The 22788-nt window shown below is 39.9% G+C and overlaps 1 protein-coding gene across 3 annotated transcripts in view; it reads left to right on the plus strand.

Annotated features, from left to right (window-relative positions):
• Positions 1-2979: 2979 nt before the first annotated feature.
• The window catches only part of lin7a (lin-7 homolog A (C. elegans)), a 35775-nt gene continuing 15966 nt past the window's right edge, over positions 2980-22788 (plus strand). For all 3 annotated transcript variants that reach the window (XR_007882557.1, XM_051392420.1, XM_051392419.1), the window contains exons 1-2: positions 2980-3066; positions 16719-16837. Coding sequence is in view for 2 of the 3 variants with exons in the window: in XM_051392420.1 (XP_051248380.1) it covers positions 3030-3066; positions 16719-16837 (156 nt within the window). In the remaining variant the exon portion in view is untranslated. The remainder of the gene's footprint in view (positions 3067-16718; positions 16838-22788) is intronic.

Here is a 22788-nt window from a genome sequence, read left to right on the forward strand (position 1 = left end):
CAAATTGCCTTATAAAATAAATACTATTTTTAAGATTTGTCTATCAGTCAACCTCCCACATGTTTACACAATGATCTACTTTCATTTTCTGTCAGCAGCTGCCTGATGGAGCTTGGTAATAAACAACAGAGCAGCTGTGGGAAAGCAGCATGTCACGTCAAACCTTCACAATAACTATTATGTAAATACATTATTTTTGAGGTTTTCTCAGGTCAACAGGAAATGTCCTACCCAGTGTAACATGCCATTTAAATTAAAGTCAGTGCTGCACAGGGATCAGAGTGAATAGCTGTCAAAACTCATCACCCAGTGTTCCTTTTTAATAAGTACAAGATGAACAATTATTTTGTGGATACGTGTGTTCATTCAATGAATCAATTCTGCTCTTCTTCAGTGCAGAAAGTAATGACAGCATCCCACACTACGAATCAGAGGAAACTAATATATTGTAGATTTTAAATGCAACCAGCAGAGACTCCATAAATCACTTTTTTTTGGATAGTTTTTGTTAGCTTTGGACAGAGTTAGGCTAGCTGTTTCCCCCTGTTTCCAGTCTTTATGCTAAGCTAAGCTAACCAGCTGCTGGTTGTATCTTTGTATATAGGCTTACACATGAGAGTGGTATTAATCCTCTTATAACTCTCACAAGAAAGCCAATACCGGTAAGAATATTTCTCTGAGAACTATTCCTTTAAAGGCAGTACCTGTTGAATTTATTTTGCACTGATGGGGATTGGTGCCAACAAACACTCTGATATTGACTAATGTTATAAGCTTTAATATGAAAGGCAAACACACTAGTCTGTATTTGTCCTGTCTACCCGGCCTCTTGCATCTCTTTCTGTGAGAGTTGAGACCTTTCAGAAATCAATTCACTCGCAGTTAAAGGGCTTTAAGAGCACTGCAGTGTAATCCCACCTCTTAAAAAAAAAAAAAGCAGAACTGTATCCCAGCCCATATGGATGGGAGCCTGTAATCTCTCTGTGCCCTCTTTCCATGCGCTCTCTAAACCCTCGCCCTTTCTATCCGCCCGTCCAGCCCACCACTTACCACCAGTTCACATCTGCATGCAGCTGGGAGGGTCTGTGGGCGGCTGGAATTCACTAGCACATATGGACGAGGTTTAGTAACAGTTTCAATCAAAAATAGAACAGATTATAATGATAGAATATTCCCTTAAATGCTTAAAAAATTTGAAAATTGAATCTAACTGAAATGCAAAGGTACATTGATTTTACAGTTTTAAACTTTAATTCCTGGACTTATTCCAGAGCTGCCAATTTGAAGTGAAGTGAGGTTAGAAGTGAAGCAATTGCTTCCCAAATGGGTTCTGGCTAAAGCAAGTGATTTTTCTTTTTCTTTCATACAAGAAAGATAAATGAGATTCAAATGATTTCAGTGTCTAAGTGTGGATTGTGCTCTGAATAGCTGTGCACACTGAATATTGGTCCTGGCCCCAGGTGTGTATTCCTGTCTACAGCTTGCATTTGTCACAGTGAAGTCATGGTTTGTGAGCCATGCGTTGTCATGCTGCCTTAACGTACCCCCTAACCAGGGATTTGCTACTTGTTTTTGTTGAGCACTGCTTCTGTCAAGTGTAATGACTGGCCATGTACGAGATATGCCACAGCACCAGGCACCATTAGGCAGCAGATCTACAGTAAATGAAGGGAGCCAGTGGTTTGGCTCCGTTCTGTGGTAGCTCATAAACATGAGGATTAATCCTTAAGCCCTTCAACAAAGGTTCACTACCACCATTCAGTCCTTATCAGGCTGCATGCAGTGCATGTTGCCAAGAGAGGAGATAACAGGCAGGCGGCATGGCTCAGCGGTTCACAGTAAACCTTAATGGCACTGGTTGCAATCAGCTGATCGCTGTAGTGCAACTGGTGATTGGAACATACATGGCTAAGCAGTTACACATGCAGGCACAGGAACACACATGTGCATGGTTCAGAGACTCAGCATGCAACCCAGGGCCACTAGTTGACTCGTGAATGGTGAGGCCACATATAGGAATAATTGACTATAAATAAATGACTGATGTTCCACTGCCTGGGATAGTTTAATACGTTTATAGCCCAATGTATGTGGTCCAAATTTTTGTGTACTATAATTGCTCTGTTTTTGTCTGTGTCTTTTTATGTTTTTGACTTTAAACCTCTTAATTCAACTTAAGGGAATCCCACAGCATACTAAAATATTTGAGACAATAGTGTAGCAACATTATGGAGAAGCACCTCTCCTGTTTCAGCATGACAGTGCCCACGCGCACAAAGCAAGGTCCATAATGAGCTGGTTTTCCCAGTTCAGTGTGGAAGAACTAGACTGACCTGCTCTCATCCCAGCATTTTTGGGATGAATAAGAACACCAAGTGTAAACCAGGCCTTCCAAGGAGCACACTGAGCCAGGTCTCATCATCAGGGACCAACCTCACAAATCCTCTTGTGGCTGATGGGAGCAAATTCCTGCAGCCAGTCTCCAAAATCGCATAGAAAGCCTGGAACAAGAAGAGTGGATGTTTTAATAGCAGAATATTAAATAGCCCAAGCATGATGCATGGTGCTCAGGAGTACACATCCGGTATTGGGTGTCTACATACTTTTTGTCCATATTATGTACTCGAGTTAAATCTGTCTCCTGTCTTTTTATTTAGTTATTTTTTAAAGCAGTTGACATCCACTCAACTGCAAAATCATCTTGACGAGCAATTAAATCTTGTATTAAGTGTTAAAAATACATTTTCTTAAAAGCTTTGGAAAAAAAAATCTTGAATACATATCTTTTATATTTTATAGAAGCGGACTGTTCTGCCTCATTTTGTTTAGATGGAGCTTTTTTTTCCACTATAACTGTGTGTGTATAAAGCTGCTGTTCATATGCAATCAATTCCAGGTGATGAGATATTATGTGGATGGAGGTAGATTAACCCCCCTCCCCTCCTCTCTCTCTCTCTCTCTCTCTCTCTCTCTCTCTCTTGTGATGCTGCAGCTCCTGTAGTGTCTCCAGTCTCCAGTAAACAGCAGTCATGGCGACAGTGGTCCAACCGCTCTCTCTGGATCGAGGTAAGGCGCTTGGAGCTTTGCGATTTCTGCTTACCATCTGAGGCTTTTGTCTCTCCACCCTCGTTTTTGAAAACTTCGGCAAGGAACTGGCAACCCGGGGTAGACCCCGGTTGTTTGTGCCGGACTCGGATTTCCCCACAAATTGTCTGTCCGGGTCGTTATTTGAAGGCAATATGAGCTCACGCTATTCTGAAATAAAAACGTCCAGCCCATCCGTTCTGTGCGTTTTGCAGAGTGGAGCGCTTGTTTTCCTCTGTTCTATTATTGCGGGGTCTTTATGTGCACATTCATTAATTCTCCATCATTTATTTTTTATTTTTTTCCCTGACGGATGTGATATCCTCACACCGCTTACAGTGCGTTTCGTTTATTCCCATCTTTATTATGTAACCCTCCTCGGTGATGTTATCCCGTTTCAGCTCGGTGTTTGCTCTTTTATCTGTTAACAAAAAGCTACTACTGTATCGCTTTGGCATGGGAATCCACTTTGTTACATAGGAGACAACTTTTGTATTTGAACTGGGCAGGTGCAATCTAGGCAGGTTAGTGCACTCATAGGAAAACAGGACCGCGGTTGTTGTCTTTTCTTTTGTATTATACAGTATGCATGCACATTGCAATTAAAGGCTAATGGTTTTTCTGATGGTATAAAAACCCAACCTGTTTTTGCTAATGCGCCACAGGTAGTGTTTACCTGAGGTAGTATGTAATTGCAGACCATGTGACTTAAACACATATTTGTGCATCTCCTGACTTAATTCACATGGTAGTAATGCCTCCAGGGTTATATTTTAAGAGTTGCTATCCTTCCATTAAATAACATATTTTACCAAAGCTCAAGCAAACCTAAAAGTTCCCTTTGTAGTTTCATAGTAATACCAATGGGAGATTTTTGAAGTATCTCTTATATACAAGCCTAAGAAGTGCACACTCACTTTAAAATCCCCATTCTGTTTTGTTAAATGTCTGTTTTTGAGTAATAACTGAAATAAATCTCAGTCTTGCATTTCGACCAAAGCATATCCACTGGGAAAATGTAATATTGCACAAGTCTTGCATAGGAAATTGATGCTGTCAAATATAGAGAAAGGAGACACCTTAGCTATTTCCTCTGTGCCAAGTAAAGCTAGCATCGGCTCCCCAGTCACTTTTAAGCCACAAGAGGTGACTATAAATACACTTTACTGGTGGGAACATACATAATTATGCAGGAATTAATCTGACTGCTGTCACTTGCTATGTGATTAGCTACAACTGATCATTTTCCGCTATAAGGAATTAGTTGTTTGTCCATGTGCTCAATTGCAATTCGTTCTTCAGTAAAGCTTAATGTTTGTGAGCAGTGAAGCTTTACTGATGCACTGATGCACAATTTGCTGGGTGCGGAAGTGCTATACCATGGAGAGTTAAGGAAATGAGTCTAAGATTGCATCAGGCAAATACAATACAATACAAGTAACGCTTTTCCAACCCACTCATCCTATAGAATTATAGAAAGGGGCTTAGCTGTACTGATAAACAAGCTTTTAAACACTGAGGGTAAAATAATCGTCTTCCATCTTGATAAAATGTCAGCATTCAGCCTTATCTGATCTTAGTCATTTGCTGGGGCAGTGATTCAGACGTGACCTCAGCGTGTATACAGGGGGGGCTGATCCATATTCACATGCTGTGGCATGAATAGGACCAGTCAGCGGCTGCCAGCTATAATGGCACGAGCAGTAGTAATGATAGTTTCACACAGAAGCCGTCAGAGAGAGAGAGAGAGAGAGAGAGAGAGAGAGAGAGAGGCAACATTACAGGGTCTTCTGGGTTCAGCTGCTGCCACTTTCGAGAAAACACTATAATTGCTAATGAAAAGGTAGCCTCGTCTTGTGTTGGGAGTAGGCTTTAGCTGCTGAGTTGCTGAGTGTGTCAAACACATGCAGGGAGGAAACAGACTGAGATGTTCATTTCCAGAGCTCCCACTTGGCTTTGGCCACAGCAGGATGACTTTTTTTTTTTTTTTTTTTACGTGACTGGCCTTCCTGTTATTGTCGGAGGAAACGACTGTGATAAGCAAGCACGAGCACCCTATCAAGGACAATGGATCTGAACCTCCCTGAATGATTTATAAAACCGCCTGAATTCTCTCTAGAGCTGGCATTAAATGACAAATAGGCAAGTCCCAGACACAGCAGCCTGTTATTACATGAAAAGCAGAGATCATCGTGGGTGAATCTCAGTTGCTGTTGGTCAAGGACGTGTCAGAAACCTAGAGAATGAGTGACACTAGTTTAGGTGTGGACTGTATATATATTGTTGATATATTATATTCAAAAGCACAAATATCGACCTCATGATATACACTATACTGTTGGGAAAGTCTGAACTGTAAGTGGTGGACCAGCCATCTGTAGAACCGTGCTACCAGCATGGCTAAATAGTTGGATTGAAATTAGCCACCCTAAAGGAGGATCAACTTTACTGTGAACAAAATATATAACATATAACCCTTTTAGCAACTGATGTATATTAAGACCTTGTATATCTACATCCCATAATTGAATAACTATAGTGTGCATGTCTAGACAGTGTATGATTAGAAGAGAACCACACTCTCAAACACTTACTGCAAGTATTATCAGTCTTTAATGTTTTACAGGACTTCTGCTTCAGTTAGTGACTTCCTCCATTTCCCAGGATGACCTTTGATAACCCAAAAATACAGCTGCAAACTTAAGCTTTCAGCTGTTGGTTATACAGCTAGAAAAACAGCGATAGCCTCATGGTACCTTAGGAAAGACATGAAAGCGATAGATTTTCAATTTGAGAAAAGGTGGGTTGTGTTCCCCTACACAGAATGCAACATCTTGTAGCTGCATCACATTCTGGCCTATAGAGGCTTGATTCTCTGTTGAGAAAGCGGTTTCAGTGCATTCCTTGCTGCAAGGCTATTGAGCACCACTTCAAAATAGCAACTGTAAGAAGAATCCCTTACTCCTTCAAGTACGACCCCTTTTGGTTTGATTTACTGTGTGGCTACGTTTGGTTAGTTTAACTATTTCTGTCCTGTTAATAGCCTCCGGTCTTAATAGATTGAAAGCAATAACTGCAGCACTCTACTGCCCTAGTCCTTGTTTTCCCTTTAAGAGATCATAGAGTTTACTGATTTGAGGCCAGGCCTTATTTCCATCACATGGTCTCAGTCACACGAGTGATTTGAAGGATTAGAGGGCTGCTGACAGGCTGACGTCACTCATAGCTGGTTATATCTCAACCCACTTTCTTATAATACAGAAATAAAGGTTATTAAATGAATTGTCTTGGAAGGGCACCGTCTAGTAATTAGGGAGAATGAAGAAGACAATAAGCGCAATGTTTTCAGTCTCTGCTTTCACCACAGGCTCCTGCAGGCGCCATTAGCCCTCAAGGAGTGATTTATTTGTCGTGCTTCGAGGGGATCGTCGCAGTAGGGCAAATTGGAGCTAATTCTCTTGGCATGGGGACAGGAGTTGTTTGGTAAAGCCCTGTTGTCCCATTTTACCCTTTGAGAAAGTGATTATTTCAGTTTTTATGGTTGGAATTAGCAGCGGAGTAGCCAAGGGCGCCAAGGACACCCAGGTCAAAGTGGCGGTGGCAGATGGCCCTTCCAGGATGCTTTATTCTAGCATGCATGGCATCCAGATAGCATCTCTCAGGGTATGATGGTAGGAGAGGAGTCAGAGAAAGGTCATTTAAGCCTTTTCTGACATCTGCTGAGGTGGAAGGAGACATTTCAATCAATAATCAAAGTCAGAATTTGAAAAGAGAATTATCAGGTTTCAGAGATTTAATCACGGCTGCATCGTTTAATGAGCTCGGCCTCTGATGTGGACGTGTTTATTTACATCACTGCAGTTTTGTCAAAATGACACTTCTAAGTACTGAAAATGAATTACACTCAGCTCTGCCACTATTATAAATTGACTAATTATACCAGAAAACTGGAACACTGCCCAGTGCGAACACATCCCCACAACAATGTTGTGGAGCCTTGTCGAGCATTGAAGCCTTCATTATGTGTCACTGTGGCTTTGTTCAGCTCTGTGCCTTTTCTTTAATCAGCGAATGATTAGGCTGACCTTTTTTAGTCACAGCCTGATGTTAGAGGAGCCCAGGGAAATGAGTTTCCAGAGTATGATGCCACACAGGCAATCATGGTTGTCATTATGGTTGTTGAAGCTCATAATATCACGTGAGGACTATGTTTTGTTCAATATGTGACCTGTTATCTAAGCAATATAAACACACTTTTTTTCAGAATCCTCCATTCAAAGCCTTTCCACTGTTTTAATCCATCTATGATTATTAGGTCCTCTCAGGAATTATTTTGTTCTGTGCCAACTTGTCCATATTCAGTTTTTTGACTGTTTCTACCTTAGTTGGTAAGAAAGCCTTTCGACAGACCCCAGAGGGAGGGAGAGACAGGGTAACTTTTTGTACTGTTAGAATAGCCAAGAGACTTATTTTTTCCGAGAATCAGAGAAACATTAGAGACCCCCCTTTACTCAAATACAACATTCCCACTAACTGCATTATGTTCTGGCGTGTTTATAGAAGTACAAGTGAAGAAATTTGTGTTTTTATCCCATTTTATATACAAAAGACTCCTCACTGGTGTTGGAACTATGACTTAGAAATGGTTGAGCTCTTGCTGTGAGCTTTTACAACACAATATGATGTTTGCCCTCAAAATACATTTTAAAAAATCGTTGTAGCTACACTGCAAAAATGTCTTGATGTTTAGCCCCCCCTTTTTTTTCATGAGTGTTAGACAAGAAAACAGCTCAATAAGTACATGGTTGTCAGAAGTGTTCATGTTTTATTATAGGGGTTTTCTTTTTCAAAGGGTTTATGTGTTCTAATTTCCATTCTAATTGGATACACATAAAACATGCAGTTTCATCTTTTGTTCCTACTATTCTTCTTTTCTTGTGCTGTTGTCTTTGTGTGGTGAAAACATTAAGTCATCTTTTTAATAGAGGTTGTTTAGCTCTATTAACAGTGAATGTTTTGCTCGCCTGTTTCCTCTTTAATATTTTCGACATGGAAAGTCAAGTATATGTTTGACATTCAAGTGATTAAAGTCTTATGAACACTGTTGCTAGGCGACCAACAACAAGTTGTCTCGCACTGTTGTCAAAAATGATTAATGGTGCATCAGTAAACAACAAAAAGTAGATAATTCTAGTGTACATCATCACTCATGAACCCGGAACTATCACACATTTTTCAATTACTTCCCACTCTTCTTGCAAACACAGTAAACAAGATCCCACTTGAAGAGACAGTGAGGCCCCTGGCCCTTCACACATTCACTCCGGATCTTGCAGTTTGATGTGAAAAAGAAAAGGAATATGGCATGAAACTTCTTGGAAAATGAAACAGTCCCTTTACTACTGTTTTGATTCTGTTTGAAGCACGAGAACCCCTTGAACTCATCATAAAAGTGGAGGGAAGAGCCAGCAGTAAAATCTGTTGGCCATACTTATTTGAAAAAAGGTTTTAGGGACTTTAATGCTACATTTAACATTGGCTTTTTTGGAGGTTCTGTAATGATAATATTGTGATTCCATTATCAACGCACAATGGAAACTTTGTTGGAAGAAAGTATTAGTGAAGTCTTGACAGTCACTTAATTAAAAAACTTGCTTTAAATTTTGCTAACTTAATCATTAAGCATCACTAATGAGAATGCCCTCATCCTAAGTATAGCAGAGGGAAATTAACTGCTGACAGGATCTCTGCTGCTGTTATCACTGTGCCTAATATGGCAGCACTGCATTGCACTGTAACTATATCTTGATGTAGGATGCACATGTTATTTTGGCTGGTGTTACAACTCTTCAAAGACATCAAAAGACTCAGAACTCATGATTGTCCTTTTCACATTGCAATACCTTGGAGTTTTTTTAAGCCTTTTCTGGCAGATAATGAGAGAAAGATTTTTTTCTTGTGTCACCGTTCTTAAAAAAAAAAATCCTCATTTAGATACCGCAGCATCAGCTCCCTTTTCTCCTCCTTTGGAGAAAAAATCTGTCAAACTACACAGCAAGTATGACCTAATTGCATACAGTCTGACTGCTTCAGAGATATGCTAAATTTGGCAGACTTGCACTTGTCAGTGTGGATATTGAGTGTATATTTTCCATTGGGGTGATGTAAAACTTGTACAGATGTTGCACACATCTGGACCCACTGAATCCCCTAGAGCACAAAACTGTGGGTCTCTGGGTTGAGATAGAGTCATTACAGTACAATAAAGGACTTGAGGGTGGAACTTGATTCCCCTCCACTGCATTTTCAGTGATTAGGTCAGGATTACTGAGGAGTCTAGTGGTGGCGGAAGTATTTTACTAACGTAGCAGCTGAGTAAGACAGATATAAGACTCAAATGCACAATTCAGGCAAACAGGTAAGGTAAAAAAAAATGTTATTGTGTTGCTGGTCAAAAGCAGGGGTTGGTAACAGGCAGTCAGGACAAAAGGGCCAAGGTATGCAGGCAGAAATTCCAAAAAGGCAAGCAGAAAGACAGACAGGCAGGAACAAGAAGGCTGGAATGCTAAGAGTGAGTTGCACAACAGGTGAGAAATACTCAGGCCTACTTCAGGGAAAGGAATGAATGGCAGACTATGGAATGACATGATACTTAGTAATGGCATTAGGTTAAAGCTGCATAATCAATTTTTTTATATTAACGATGATGACATGATTATGTAATTTTTTTTTTACCATAGCGTCAAACTGAGTTCCCCTCAGTTCTATGGAGCATTTACTTTTTGTTCCCATCTTTTTTGTTTTATGGCCCATAACGGTTTGACTTGTTTCACTCACACAACGCTCATCAAGATCATGTACAGATGCAGCAGGCATCCGTTTACAGCAGAAAAGCTCCTAAAACCCACTACCTGCAGCACCAAACAGCAGGTAGGCAAAGTTTGTGAACATAGTGGAGCGTTTATCAGTTAAAGAGCCAAGTATTTCCCTCAGGTGTTGATGGAGAGCAAAATAAGAGCTAAAAGAGAGTGAATATTTCATCAGGTGGCCAGAAACACCACTCCGCATGAATGCTAATGTTGCTCTAGGTCTGCTGAATGTGTAAATAAGCAACTGTATGCTAAAAAGTTGGCCGCATGAACTTATGATATTTGATATATTATATCAATATTTTGTGTTCACAGCTTGTTTCTGCTGCTGCCAAGTGACCAAAAAAACACTTAATGCAAGTTTAAGTGAAAATAGCAATACTACAATTAGTTCTGTGTTCTGTGTTATATTAAGATTATTATTACTTAATTAATCTATAATAGTATTATATAGTATATTATATAGTATATTATATCAATATTTTGTGTTCACAGCTTGTTTCTGCTGCTGCCAAGTGACCAAAAAAACACAATATGCAAGTTTAAGTGAAAATAGCAATACTACAATTAGTTCTGTGTTCTGTGTTATATTAAGATTATTATTACTTAATTAATCTATAATAGTACATTGTATTTCATAAGATTGCTTTTTTGTATGTCAAATCTTATGTGTATGTATGTGTAAAGAACCCAGTAACCATAACAACAGTCAAAGAAATGTAGCAGAGTAAAAAGTACTATATTTGCCACTAGTGGAGTAGACGTTTTTCCAGTACTTTGAATACAGTGCTTGTGCAGTTATTATTTAAGAAAGCATCCTCCTGAGTACCTTTACATAGTCATATTGGTGCAAAAACGTACTATATTTGCCGCTATATTGGTGATCTTGCAATTTTCCCATCTAAAATCAGAATCAGTATCGGCCTCAAAAATTCCATATCGGTCGGCTCTATTTATTTCAGATATAAAAGTGTCAAATCCAGCGGTGTTCATGCATGTTATCGCATAGCAGAGTTGATAAGTCATGGGCGGGATCACGTTTCCTGTATTACCCTCCAGCTGAAGTTATTCATAGACTGTGCATATAACAGGCACACCATGTGGGTGTTGAGCGCATACTTGGTGTTATCTTCAACTATGCTTCATTTGTTCTGTCAGCCTCTTTTCCTAGCTGAAGGTATAACATGAGATGGGTGTGGGTTATGTCATTGATATCAAAGTGCACAGGGTCTTGCCTTTTTTTTCTCCCTCTCACTGCTACACTATTAGGTAATGTAGTATGTCATTTCGCTGCACATCTGATTCGGGATTAATTTGAATGTGACATAACTCTGACCCCCAGCAGTCATCTCAGCTGCTTTGTCATGGAACACAATCGCCCTCCGATGCCTCTCCGCTTGGGTTTTTTACACCCCTCTGATCCGTCACACTGCTCATCTGATGTCCCACTTTTACGTCAAGCATCCAGAGCATCTGTGTGAGTTCATTTGGGTTGAACACACAAACAAAAAGCAGAGAGATTTTTTGCATTGTACTTATGTGTGCAGAACAGTATGAAAAATATCATGACAGCAAAGCAGAAAATTTACAGACATATTCTTTCTGTGTTGGATTAGATATCCCTGGAAGCAGTAAAGCGAAAGTGTGCCAATACGGTGCCAGCAGACATTTCATTACCTCTGAGCTGCTCAGTGTGAACCAGAGAGATATATGATTAGCACTTATTACCACTCATTTTTCTGTGCACACCTGCAATTACATTGTCTTGTAATCACTTTTTCTCTATCCATGTTCTGATACAATGGGATACAACTGCAAAAGGGACATGACATATATTGACAGGGGCAGGCTTACGCTATTACATTTGCTGTCAGTGTAGATAACATTGGACCATTTAATTGAATTAAAACTGTGCAGCTCATCTGTTTGATGCAAAGCTTTATGGAATTCAAAATTAGAAAGATTGCATCAGGAAATGGGCAGGCATCACTTCTGATCAGCGAGATGAAAGCACCACCAAAAATGTCTGCAGAATCAATCTTTGAAGTAAAATTCCAAACGCCTCGTCAAAGTCCTTGATGTGGATGAAGTAAGTGGTACTAATGAGAATGTGAACGCAAATAATGGCAGAGAGAGAGAAAAAAATGTCTTCTCTGGATGGCCCTTGACCTCTGTTTAATGAGAAAGAAATGCTCATAAACCTCCTAGACAGATGCCCTTGCTGCTTGGACGTGTACCAGCTCATTACAAGCTATTCAGAATTGGTGTTTTTTGATATTCAGGCATAGGGGAAAAACTGACCTATTCACCTTGATAGAAAATATTATCGCAGAATATCAACCCTGTATGGTGGATTTCTTTTGCAGAGGAAATAGTTAACGTGGCTATAAACAAAATGTTCAAATAGGGATGAACCTACAGATAATGATCACCTCAGCTGGTCCATAAATGTACTATTGTGATTCACTCTCACTGCTGCAGGCAGCTGTTTTCTTTGAAAACCCCTCTAAAATGTGTTTTAGACAGCAAACAGGCACAGTTAGAGCCTAGCTGTTGAACATAGTGGAACATTTACTAGCTGAAGAGCCAGCTATATAAGGGTTGGTTTATAGAAATTATAATACATTTAGTGGTATCTAGCCATGCAGGTAGTTTTGGCTTTATTTAACCAGCTACTGAAGTCTTCGTCAATCTTTGTCTGCGATCATGAAACTTTGTTTGTGCCTACAGCATTGAAAACAGCAACAGAGATTCTCCCAGTCACTCTGGATAGTCCACAGACCTCAGTGTGAACAGTTTTCACTGTAACTACTTTCTACTGAGGAAATAGTCCCTATAACAACTGCTGACAGCGCGGTCTGTGAATCATCCAGAGCAACTGAGACACGATTTTGGGAAGGAGATGTTGCTGTTACATTTTTAAAATGCCATTTTCCAATACAGTGGAACCACAACAAAACTCCATTAACCTCTGTTGTTTTGGGATGGAGGCAGAAATCTCAGAACCTCAGCAGAAACAAAACCAAAACTATTTGTATGTAGGTTATAGATACCACTAACCGACCCCGTTAACACTGTGAGCTGCCAACAAAGGAAAGTATTATACAACCTGCACACTGCCCACATGTTCTTGCGACGCCTCCAAACCAAGGCTTGGACTCCAATTGACCCTCAGACAAGGCAGATGAATTAAAAGTAAAGTTTACGAAATGGTTGAGGCAGGCAAAGGTCGGCAACAGGTTAGCAGTCAGAATGGACAACCGAGCACAAAGGAGCATAAACAAGCTGGCAGAGTGTCCAAAAAGGCAGGCAAGGGTCAAAAAACAGGGCAGACAGAAAACAGGCAAAAAGGCAAGAACACAGATGGCTCAACACACAATCTGGCAAGGAGCAGGAGAAAAGAGGCTGTTATATGTTCTAGACTGTTTGCTAAACCTTTCCGCTAGTAAGTGTCCAAGTCATCAAGTCATCAATTTTGGGAACACCTAATTAAAAGAATTATTAAGAATTTGGAGTAGTGTTACCATTGTAGATTGCATTTTTTTGTTGTGCAATAGCTTGATAGGCATAGCAACAGTAACTAAGGGGGGTGGGGCTTAGCGAAAGGTCAATTAAAGCAGGTGCCTGTGTGGGCTTTGGAGATCAGGTGACTGGAACTGGCAGCAACACGCTTAGGACCACTGCTGGTTGGACAGGATATAGAGTGATTGGCAAAAATTAGGGGTTGGCAGACGCTTTGACTGTTATAGCTAACATTGTGCCTAATTTTATATACACAAACTGTACCTGTGACCATCTTTAGACAAGACTTTGAGAAGAGTCGTGTGATTGCCAGCTTTTATCTGCCAATACAATCCTCACTGGACTGGTTCTCGCGAGCCCTAACCGGTCCTCGAAGGGAGCCGAGCCTGCAATTTAAAGCAGATCAATATAATCCGTAGTGCTTTATTACACAACGCTTGAAATAGAAGCAGGCATTGGATTTCTGTGAGGCGTGCTCATTGTCTCCATATGCAGTATAAAGGTGAAATGCAATAAAGGCTAAAATCTTACTGTGTTTCACATTTCCTTTGTATGGCCTTATAGAGTTTTCACATAGCCAGAGCTCAAGATTAGTTCTTTTCTTGTCTCCCACAGGTCTGCAAACAGTAAAAGCTCCTCTATCTGCCGTCTGCTTTATTGAGTTACTCTATATTCCAAGAATTCAATATCTGTGTGTGTGTGTGTCATGCCTCTACACACAGTTTGTGTCCACCACTATGTACTATGAATAGAGACTGGTACAGCTTTGTAGTATGATGTGGAGAAACTGATTAGTCAGTTTGTATTTACTTACTGCTTGTTATGATGACACTTGATTTTCTAATGGTATATACTATCCTTTACTTCACTGTTGACTTGGCAAATGGTAAAAGGTAGGGGTGGATACAGGTTGAAAACATACAGAAAATTGAAATAGAGAGATTAACTGTGGATGCGCACGATTTTTATTTTTATTTTGTAGATTTAATACGTTTTGTGAGGACATGTTTGAGATAGTGAGTTGTAGTCTGTTTTTACAGTTTAGTAGTATTCTCTTGCCGATAGTTTGGGCCACCTGTAGAGCATTTGTGTCTCCTAGTATGCACAGTGATACGGGGATGCTCAAGAATAGTAATGGCCAATGCTCAAAGAACAGTAATGGTTTAGTAGTTATTTCTTTCCAGTGTTGTACTGGTGGGCCAGAGTGCATGGAAGTAGTGGTCAGTTGTGTTAAGGTTACAGTGATACTTTGCTGCAGAGTCTAGTTGTTTATCTCTTTTTTCCTGCATGCATATGATGCACAAGTATGTGTGGCTGATGCATAATGCACGTGCAGTAATGTAGAGCATGTGTATGTGCCTGTTGTGTATTGATCAGTCCATGTTGGGCAACCAAGCGTGGTTGGAGTCGAGGAAGGTCTTAAAAAAAATATGCTGTTGTTGCTCGGTGGGGTGACATGAATCTAAACCAGCAGCTTCGCTTTCTGTCAAAATAAGGTGTGGGTGTTCTGTTTGCTGGTGGAAAATAATGTTGGGTGAATATATTAAGACTGTTATAAACTGTGAAATGGATCTAAATAAAATATATTTCAAAGCATTCTGAGAACTAGCTTTGCCAGTGTTTAAAGCTAACTCTAATGAATATTTTTACATTTACAATGGATTCAATGGCTATGTATGTGACAGGGGTGGCTCGAGATTTATCACTCTGCAGTTCCCCGCAGCTATAAGGAGTGTAGCATCTTTCAGCCCAGCGTTTTTGTTTTAAGGCCCACAACGTTACTGTTTTGGTTCTGTCTCACTACTTTTCATCATTGTTGTTTTCAACCACAGCAGGCAGCTGTCTTCAGCAAAAAACTTTTTAAAAACCCACTCTACACTCCCGGCCCATCTTTAAACAACAGATGGAGTTAGCGAATAGCTGGTGAACATAGTGAAGCATTTATCAGCTAAACAGCCACATATTTCCCTCAGGAGTTAGTGGAGACCAAAGCAGGAGCAAAAAGGAGAGTAAATATTGGACTAGTATTTGTGGACAGAAACACGACTCCAAATGAATGCTAATGTTGTGCTGTAAGCCATTGTTTTCTTAAATGTTCATAATATAGTGATAATATATCAACATTGTGTTTGCAGCCTGATGCACTGCCCCCAAGTACCTACTTAGTAGTAAGTAGAAATCTATTAAGCATGTTTAAATAGCTAAAACATGTATGTAGCAACAGCCAATGGGAGGCAGTCACCTGACCCGAGATAATCACGCAACAAGTGCAACAAATAACAAGAGATAACACAGAAAGTCATTTTTATACATCAGAAATGTACGGTTCCTTTTCCTTTTTTTTTTTATACTTTTGGAAATATATATTTTGAGGTTTTGGAATATTCCTCGGGCAAAACAAGCAATTTGAAGAAATTCCATGTGCAACTTGTAACCTGATTGGCCTTTTAACTATTTTCTGACATTTTAAAAACTAAATTATTGATTGATTAATCGAATAATCATAATAAAAGGCCACCAAATCGAAAAGTGATCATAACTTGCAGCCGTCATCATAAGATATATGCAACAACACATCAATATATTTTGGGCTGAAACTAGAATGCAGGGAAACTCCGCAGCTCCACTGTAAAACTCTACCTCTCGCTGTGTGGTCACAGATCTTTGGACACACAGGCTGAATAAAACATGTTATTGACCCAACAGTCCAGTGATTGACTGCCAAATCACTTCCCTCTCCTTCCATTATGTAGCTCTATTTGGCCTGCCACTTTCAGAGGGCAAGAAATTAATCAGCTGAACTGGCGGACTCGTTCAGCTCAGCCTAATTACGGCAGGAGAGCTCAGAGTCACCCCAGAGTCACAACCTCTAACTTAAGGCGTACGGTTTAGTGTAAATGCTTCGTAATTCCCGCAGGTGCCTATTCTTACCAGGAAGTGTTACCTTTGAACAAATGAGTGCCTGACTTATTTCCTCTATCCTTTATTGTTATGCATAGACCTAAGCCAATGCAAACGATCCATGGACGGGGACTGCTATTCTATCTTTCTTGTCCCAGCTGGCCTTGACTGAGTCTATTTCCATTATCCCACCCATTGATTCGCTTCAGCGCCTTTCTCGTGGCTGTGCTGTTAATGTAATTGAATGGGGCATTTTCACCCCCCCCCACCCTCCTCTGTCCCCTTGGCAAGTGTACCCACACACGTATCCTCACACCCATTCTCTCTCACTCTTTCTGCCAGATGTTGCCAGGGCTATCGAGCTGCTGGAGAAGCTGCAGGAGTCGGGTGACGTCCCCGGTCACAAGCTCCAATCTCTGAAGAAGGTCCTTCAGAGTGAGTTCTGCACAGCCATCAGAGAGGTGAGTCACTGTCAAGGGAAGGAGCCGCTGCTCCGTGAGCACCAGCATGACTCATGTCTTTTCATTCCTTTTCCTCTGCGAGACTCTTTATTTTTTTTGATGACCTTTCTCATGCTAGCACTCCCAGTTATGGTGTTTTTGCAGCGCTCTTCCAATCAATCATTGTGCTTGGTGCCGGGGTGTTTTTTTCCTTGGAGTTGCTGTTGATGAAGTTGATGCTCTTTCACCTGTTCAGTCACGGTTGCTGTGTTGTCCATCTCAAGGCTGTAATACTTCTTCTGTTTATTCCAAAGAAACCAGGAAGGTACAACGTATCACAAATGATATATCATGGTAGGGAAATACCAGACTACAGTGGGTTATTGTCTTGTAAGTATAGCGTAGCTTGTACTTAGTATGGGAGTTACACTATAACTTATCATGTTTCAAGTTACTTATAATGAGATGTAACTCAAACTTTAATTTATACCTTCCAAGAGCCTGTCTTAAGTTATTTTTTATTACAATCTGTCATGTTGGAATAACTACAAAGATGGTTAAGACTAATGTTTCAAGATCCTGAGGAAAATTGGACTTGTTTATTTACACTGATAGCATATTGTGGCCGTTTTTTTGTTTTGTAGTCCCTAAAGTCAAGTGAATTTAACCACTGGTCTTTCAGTGATGTCTGTGCTTATTCGCTACCAAACAACCAATATACACACTGTACAGATGTCAACTTTTGACCAGCTAGATATAATTTCTGGTATTCCCTCTAGCATCTCTCTTCTTTTTCCCCTCTGTGTATGTTTGTAATATAAAGCTGATTCATAAAGTTCCAGGATAAGTGCACATTTTTCACTCAAGCTGAAACATTTTAAACTCGTATGGACATTTGCTTTAAGGCAAATTTCACATCTTTCCATTGACTTTGTATCTAATCATGCTGCATCTAAAATTTGACTCTGATCTGTCTGAGTACACTTTCAAGACTAAATACCACTTTAGAGTGATACCATATTTTTAACTTCTACATTCTTTGAAAAGACGAAACAGATCTTTTGCAGTACATAGTTATTTCAGTTCAAGAGTAACTTTATTCCACAAACATGTGATAAACTGTAGGAATCTTCTTTTACCACTTGTTTACTTTAACAAAAGCTCAATATTGTTCAAGTGTTGACTCCTGCAGAATCTTTCATGCCAAAATGGAAGTTTTATGACCATATATACCATATTTACAGTATGACAGGGACAGCATCTCAAGAAACATCAATGTAGCAGCTGATAATATCATAAGCTAACACACATAGCATACTTTCTGTTAGATGCATTTAGTTGCACAGGATGAAAACTTGAGTCTCTGTGACTCTGTGGTTACGGTCAATTTAAGTTACAGTATTTAGCTGCGCCACAAGTGAATGAAGTAGCAGCTTTAATCCTAGTGTTAACACAGTTACAAATTAGCATTTAATATTGCATCATTTTGCATTGACTTTACACCTAAATTTGTGATTAGCTGGTGCAGCCGGCTGCTATTCCTGTGCTAAAAGCTATTAAAACCCTCACTGTTCCATGATTTGAATTTACTATAAGTGAAAGAAAACACTCCCTGATTGTGTTGCAGTATACAGTGGTGCCGAAATGTGCTACTGATGCTTTGAAACTCAATAAAGCAGGACGTCGGGAGGAACTGTGGCTATAAAAAACAAATTCTAGTGAAAGTATTTTATGTCACTGCTGTGTTACATCAATCAAAATGACTGCAGCATAATGAAAATATCTGAGGTTATTATTATTGTAATATGGCCTTATTACTGAATGTAAAAACTCAGAGGCACAGTGAACTTTTGACTGCATGGAAAATTCACAAAAGCTTTTAAATAATCACAGGCCCGGAAAATATTATGAGCATTTCATAAACTTGAAGGCTTGATAAGCTCGTTACACTGAATTTTAATTAAGCAAATCACTGTTAGAAATTGGTTTTAATCACATTTCACACGGATGGAATAAAGTCTGAATCATAAACAGGAGTTCTTGTTTTTCTCCTCTTGTTAAATATGCTTCCATTCACACACACACAAACAGCCACCCACTGATCCATCATCTTAACACCATTCATCAGGAAGACGGTGTACAAAGCAAACAAGAGCATTCACTCTACATGACACCACTTCACAGGCTGATAACCACAGACCGTGTATATTTAGTGTCCTGTCTGTTGTGATATACTGAAGCATCACCCAGTGACATGTATTTGTTAAGCAAACGGGGAGAAACAGATGCCACAATGGCCTCCGTGTTGCAAGTTAATTGTAAACAGAGTGAACATGTAAATCGTCCTGGAATGAAAGCAAACAATTAGCACACTTGATGAGTATGTTGGGAAGAGGCTCAACTTAATTTTCTAAGGGGGAACTAAAAGGGAATTAAGTACAATTTTACAGCTTCGGAGCACAAAATACCAATGATATATTTTGGAATATCGATCTGTATCAGCGTCTCAAGGATTTCTAGACCAGCTGAGATATCTGGTTTACCAAAATAACTTTCTAGTCCATAAAAGTTTCTATTACCTTTGTAACTTAAATATTTATAGAGGGATTAACAAAAAACCACGAAGGAGGACTTCAAATGCGACTTTGTTAGTTTTTCCCGAGCTTGTCCCTTTTTCAAGTAGCGTGAAGCCAACGGGTAGAAATAGGCAGGAGCACAGGATTTGACACTTGACACCATAGGGTTCATGTTTTGTCAGGTTTAGGCAACTGAATCACTTACTGTATAGGTTATGTTTAGAGAAAAATCATGGTTTTGGTTAATAATTGAAAAGGTTAGGGCATTCTCGTGTTTTAAGCCAGCGTTGACCTTTTCAATATTTAACCAAGACCATCATTTTTCTCTAATCCTATCAAAGTGCTTTTTAGTTTCCTAAATACAACCATAAAAATGTTTTAGTATACCCATTTCATTGTTATTTGGGATGCATTACATTTCCCACAAAATGCACTTGCTGATGCAAATTAGTTTGTATGAACACACACATTTTTAGGAGATAACAGGGCTCCAAAGAGGCCAAATCTGATGGTGCATCATTTCCAAAAACTATTTAAGGAAGGTTTGGAAAATCATCCCACAGACTGCATTACCAAAGAGGAATCGCAGCTAGAATTTGAAACTAAGGCTCTGAAAGTCGTATACCTGATTTAATACCCTTTTGAAGGTTATGGTAATGTAGTTACTTTGAATGTTGATTTAGTCAAGCAGTGCTGGGACATAATCTACTCAAGTACTGTACTCTTTTGTACAATTTACTGACAAAACCTTGTAAAATACACACATATATAAATTACGTAATGTACTTTTTGTAGCGTTTCAGCACATTTCTCAGTATTCATTAATTTATTCATTATAGAGTTCATTCATTTTTCATCTAGTGTCTTATTATAATAATGAAATGTTTGCCAACACTGGCTATGACACCAGTTAGGAGAAATAGCTTCTGACAGAACATTACGCAAAAAAAAAAACCTGACAGCATACAAAGTGACAGAATTGAAGAAAGCGCTACTCTTCTCCTTTCACCGGGTCCAGATCTGCTCTGGCCTGCTTGGGGAGGCCTGGCACATCCTGACACCAACTGCACGTCTGGCAACCGGCTGACTGAGCTCAGTGCCAGTCACTGGAGTGCAATGACAATGACTCTCAAAAAACCTCTCAAAAGGGCCTCAGCAGCGGCAGCAGATGCCCTTTGCCAAGACGCAAAGATGCAGACCACTTCACCCACAAAGAGCTGGCTAAACACAGTCACCAGGGAAACCATCAGAGATGCTCTGGGATTAGAGGGCTGCAGCGAGGCAGACTATGGTTTATGGTCGATTACAGGTTTTGTGAGAGCCGATGATACAACAGCTTCTCTTCGTGGTGCTGAGCCAGCTGGAGGACAGGTTGTAAGTGCAGGCTATTGCATACTGTAGATTATTATTGTTATTATGCAGAGCATTAAAGGAGTTGTTGTTGTGGAATATCACAGTTCTCAGCAGCTGTGCCCTCTGATGCACTGTTTGAATCGGAAACAGAGTGGAAGGGAATCTCAGTGGCAAAGCAGCAGTTGGGCTGGATTTAATGGCCTGATATGTGAGTCTTTTTTTGAATGTTTTTGGTTGTGAGAAAGCATTCACCACCACAGGGTTCACTTACCAGATGATCCGTTCTTCTAACACATTGCGTCCTTCCATTTCAGGCACAAATAGAAAATGTTTTCAACATCACAGTGGTGTTTTTTTAAGTTTACCCCATTTACTGCAACGTATACATCATTTTATACATACATTATACAGTATTCTTAACATTACTGCCAGTCATTTGTCAAAATGGTTTGTATTTTTGCTTGTGTTTGCAGATTAAAGGAATCATATGTATTTCATGTAGTCATGTGAGCTTCAAATTGTGGGACTTGAGCATTTATTCTCCAACAGCACATTTTTTTAGTGCTGAGAAAACTGTCAAATCCACATGATTGTTTGTGCTAATCCAGTTTTTGCATATTATTTGTTTTTGTTCCTTTTCAAATTTAAAATATCATCAATCATTGTGATGAAATTCTCTGAAAGCTGATTTTCATAATGTAATAAAACTAATATGAATCCAGTAGACAGAAGGAGAGGAAAAATGCATCCACCAATCCAATTTAGCACTATACTTTGTTGTAAACGGATAAAAAAAGCAGAAATACTTGTATAGTTCTTTAATGGAAACAGTTTTCCTCGACTTTAAAGCCTTTTTCCACTCCTTGCTATATAATCATGTTCTAATTCATTTTGACTGCACTCACTTCTCTTTCCTGAATGCCATCCATCAGTGTTAACTACTCTCAAGTTAAAGGAGCCGCAAAACACAGGTTAAACTGTTCAAGTCCAACCCTCCTGTTGTTCATTTTAATCACACACACCACTCTGACATTTCATTATTACACATGACCTTTCTTTCAAGTCCAGGCCTTGTGTAATCTGTGATATGATTCCTTCTCCACACACACACACCCACACACACACACACACACACACACACACACGTGATGTAGCTCATTTCACAGTCCCGTGGGCCAACTCAAAGCCTGACAAGATGGACATACTAATCTTGTCTATAGAGTAAAAATCCTGCTGTTAAGTCCACCACCAAACCTGATCCTGTACTCTACGTCAATAGAATTTACAAAACATGAATCAGCCTTGTTAAAGATGACAGGCCGCCTGTCAATATGAAGAATGAACGGCAGGGGAAAACAGTCTGTTCAGCAGTGTTGGGCTAAATGACAAAGAGGGAAAGTTTGATGAGCTGGTTGTCTTTCCCAGCCACGTTCATCAATGACATGGGGAGGGGATCTCGGGTCTGCACGTTAGTCTCACTGCATCAGCCTGAATGAGTTGTCAGGGGCAATCAGCCTTGCAAATGGGAAAGGAAGGACACAAGACGAAATGACTGGAAGAGCTAACCAGCTGGAAATGATGGAGAGTGGGAATTCGCAGTATATTGGGTTAGAGGGTCCCACTTGACTAACACAGGAAGTGCAAAAAGCAGGCCAGAGTGATCGCATATTTTATCAGCTTTAACATTGCAGTTGATTTTCCACTTCAGCAGAGATTTTCAATCAACGTAATTGACTGTGGGGGGGTTTTTTTTAGAAAGGCAAAAGCAAGCGAGGGTGGCAGATTTGTGTTGATTCCATCACAATGCCTCTGCCTCCCACATGTTAGGTTAAAGGATGAAAAGTACATTAAGTCAGTCCGTGCAAGTTCAGTATTTTCACTCTGTGTCATGGTTAGTACCGCCGAGAGGGAAAGTGTATTGTTAAGTCCTGTGCTGGTTTTTTATCCCTTCCCAACAACATCAACCCATCCCCCTTCATCCTCTCCGTCTCTCTGACTCAGTAGAGGAAGCAGGAAGCCATGGTTACAAGCAGCGTCGTCACG

This window comes from Dicentrarchus labrax, unplaced genomic scaffold (assembly GCF_905237075.1).
Source record: "Dicentrarchus labrax unplaced genomic scaffold, dlabrax2021, whole genome shotgun sequence".
Lineage (NCBI taxonomy): Eukaryota > Metazoa > Chordata > Actinopteri > Moronidae > Dicentrarchus > Dicentrarchus labrax.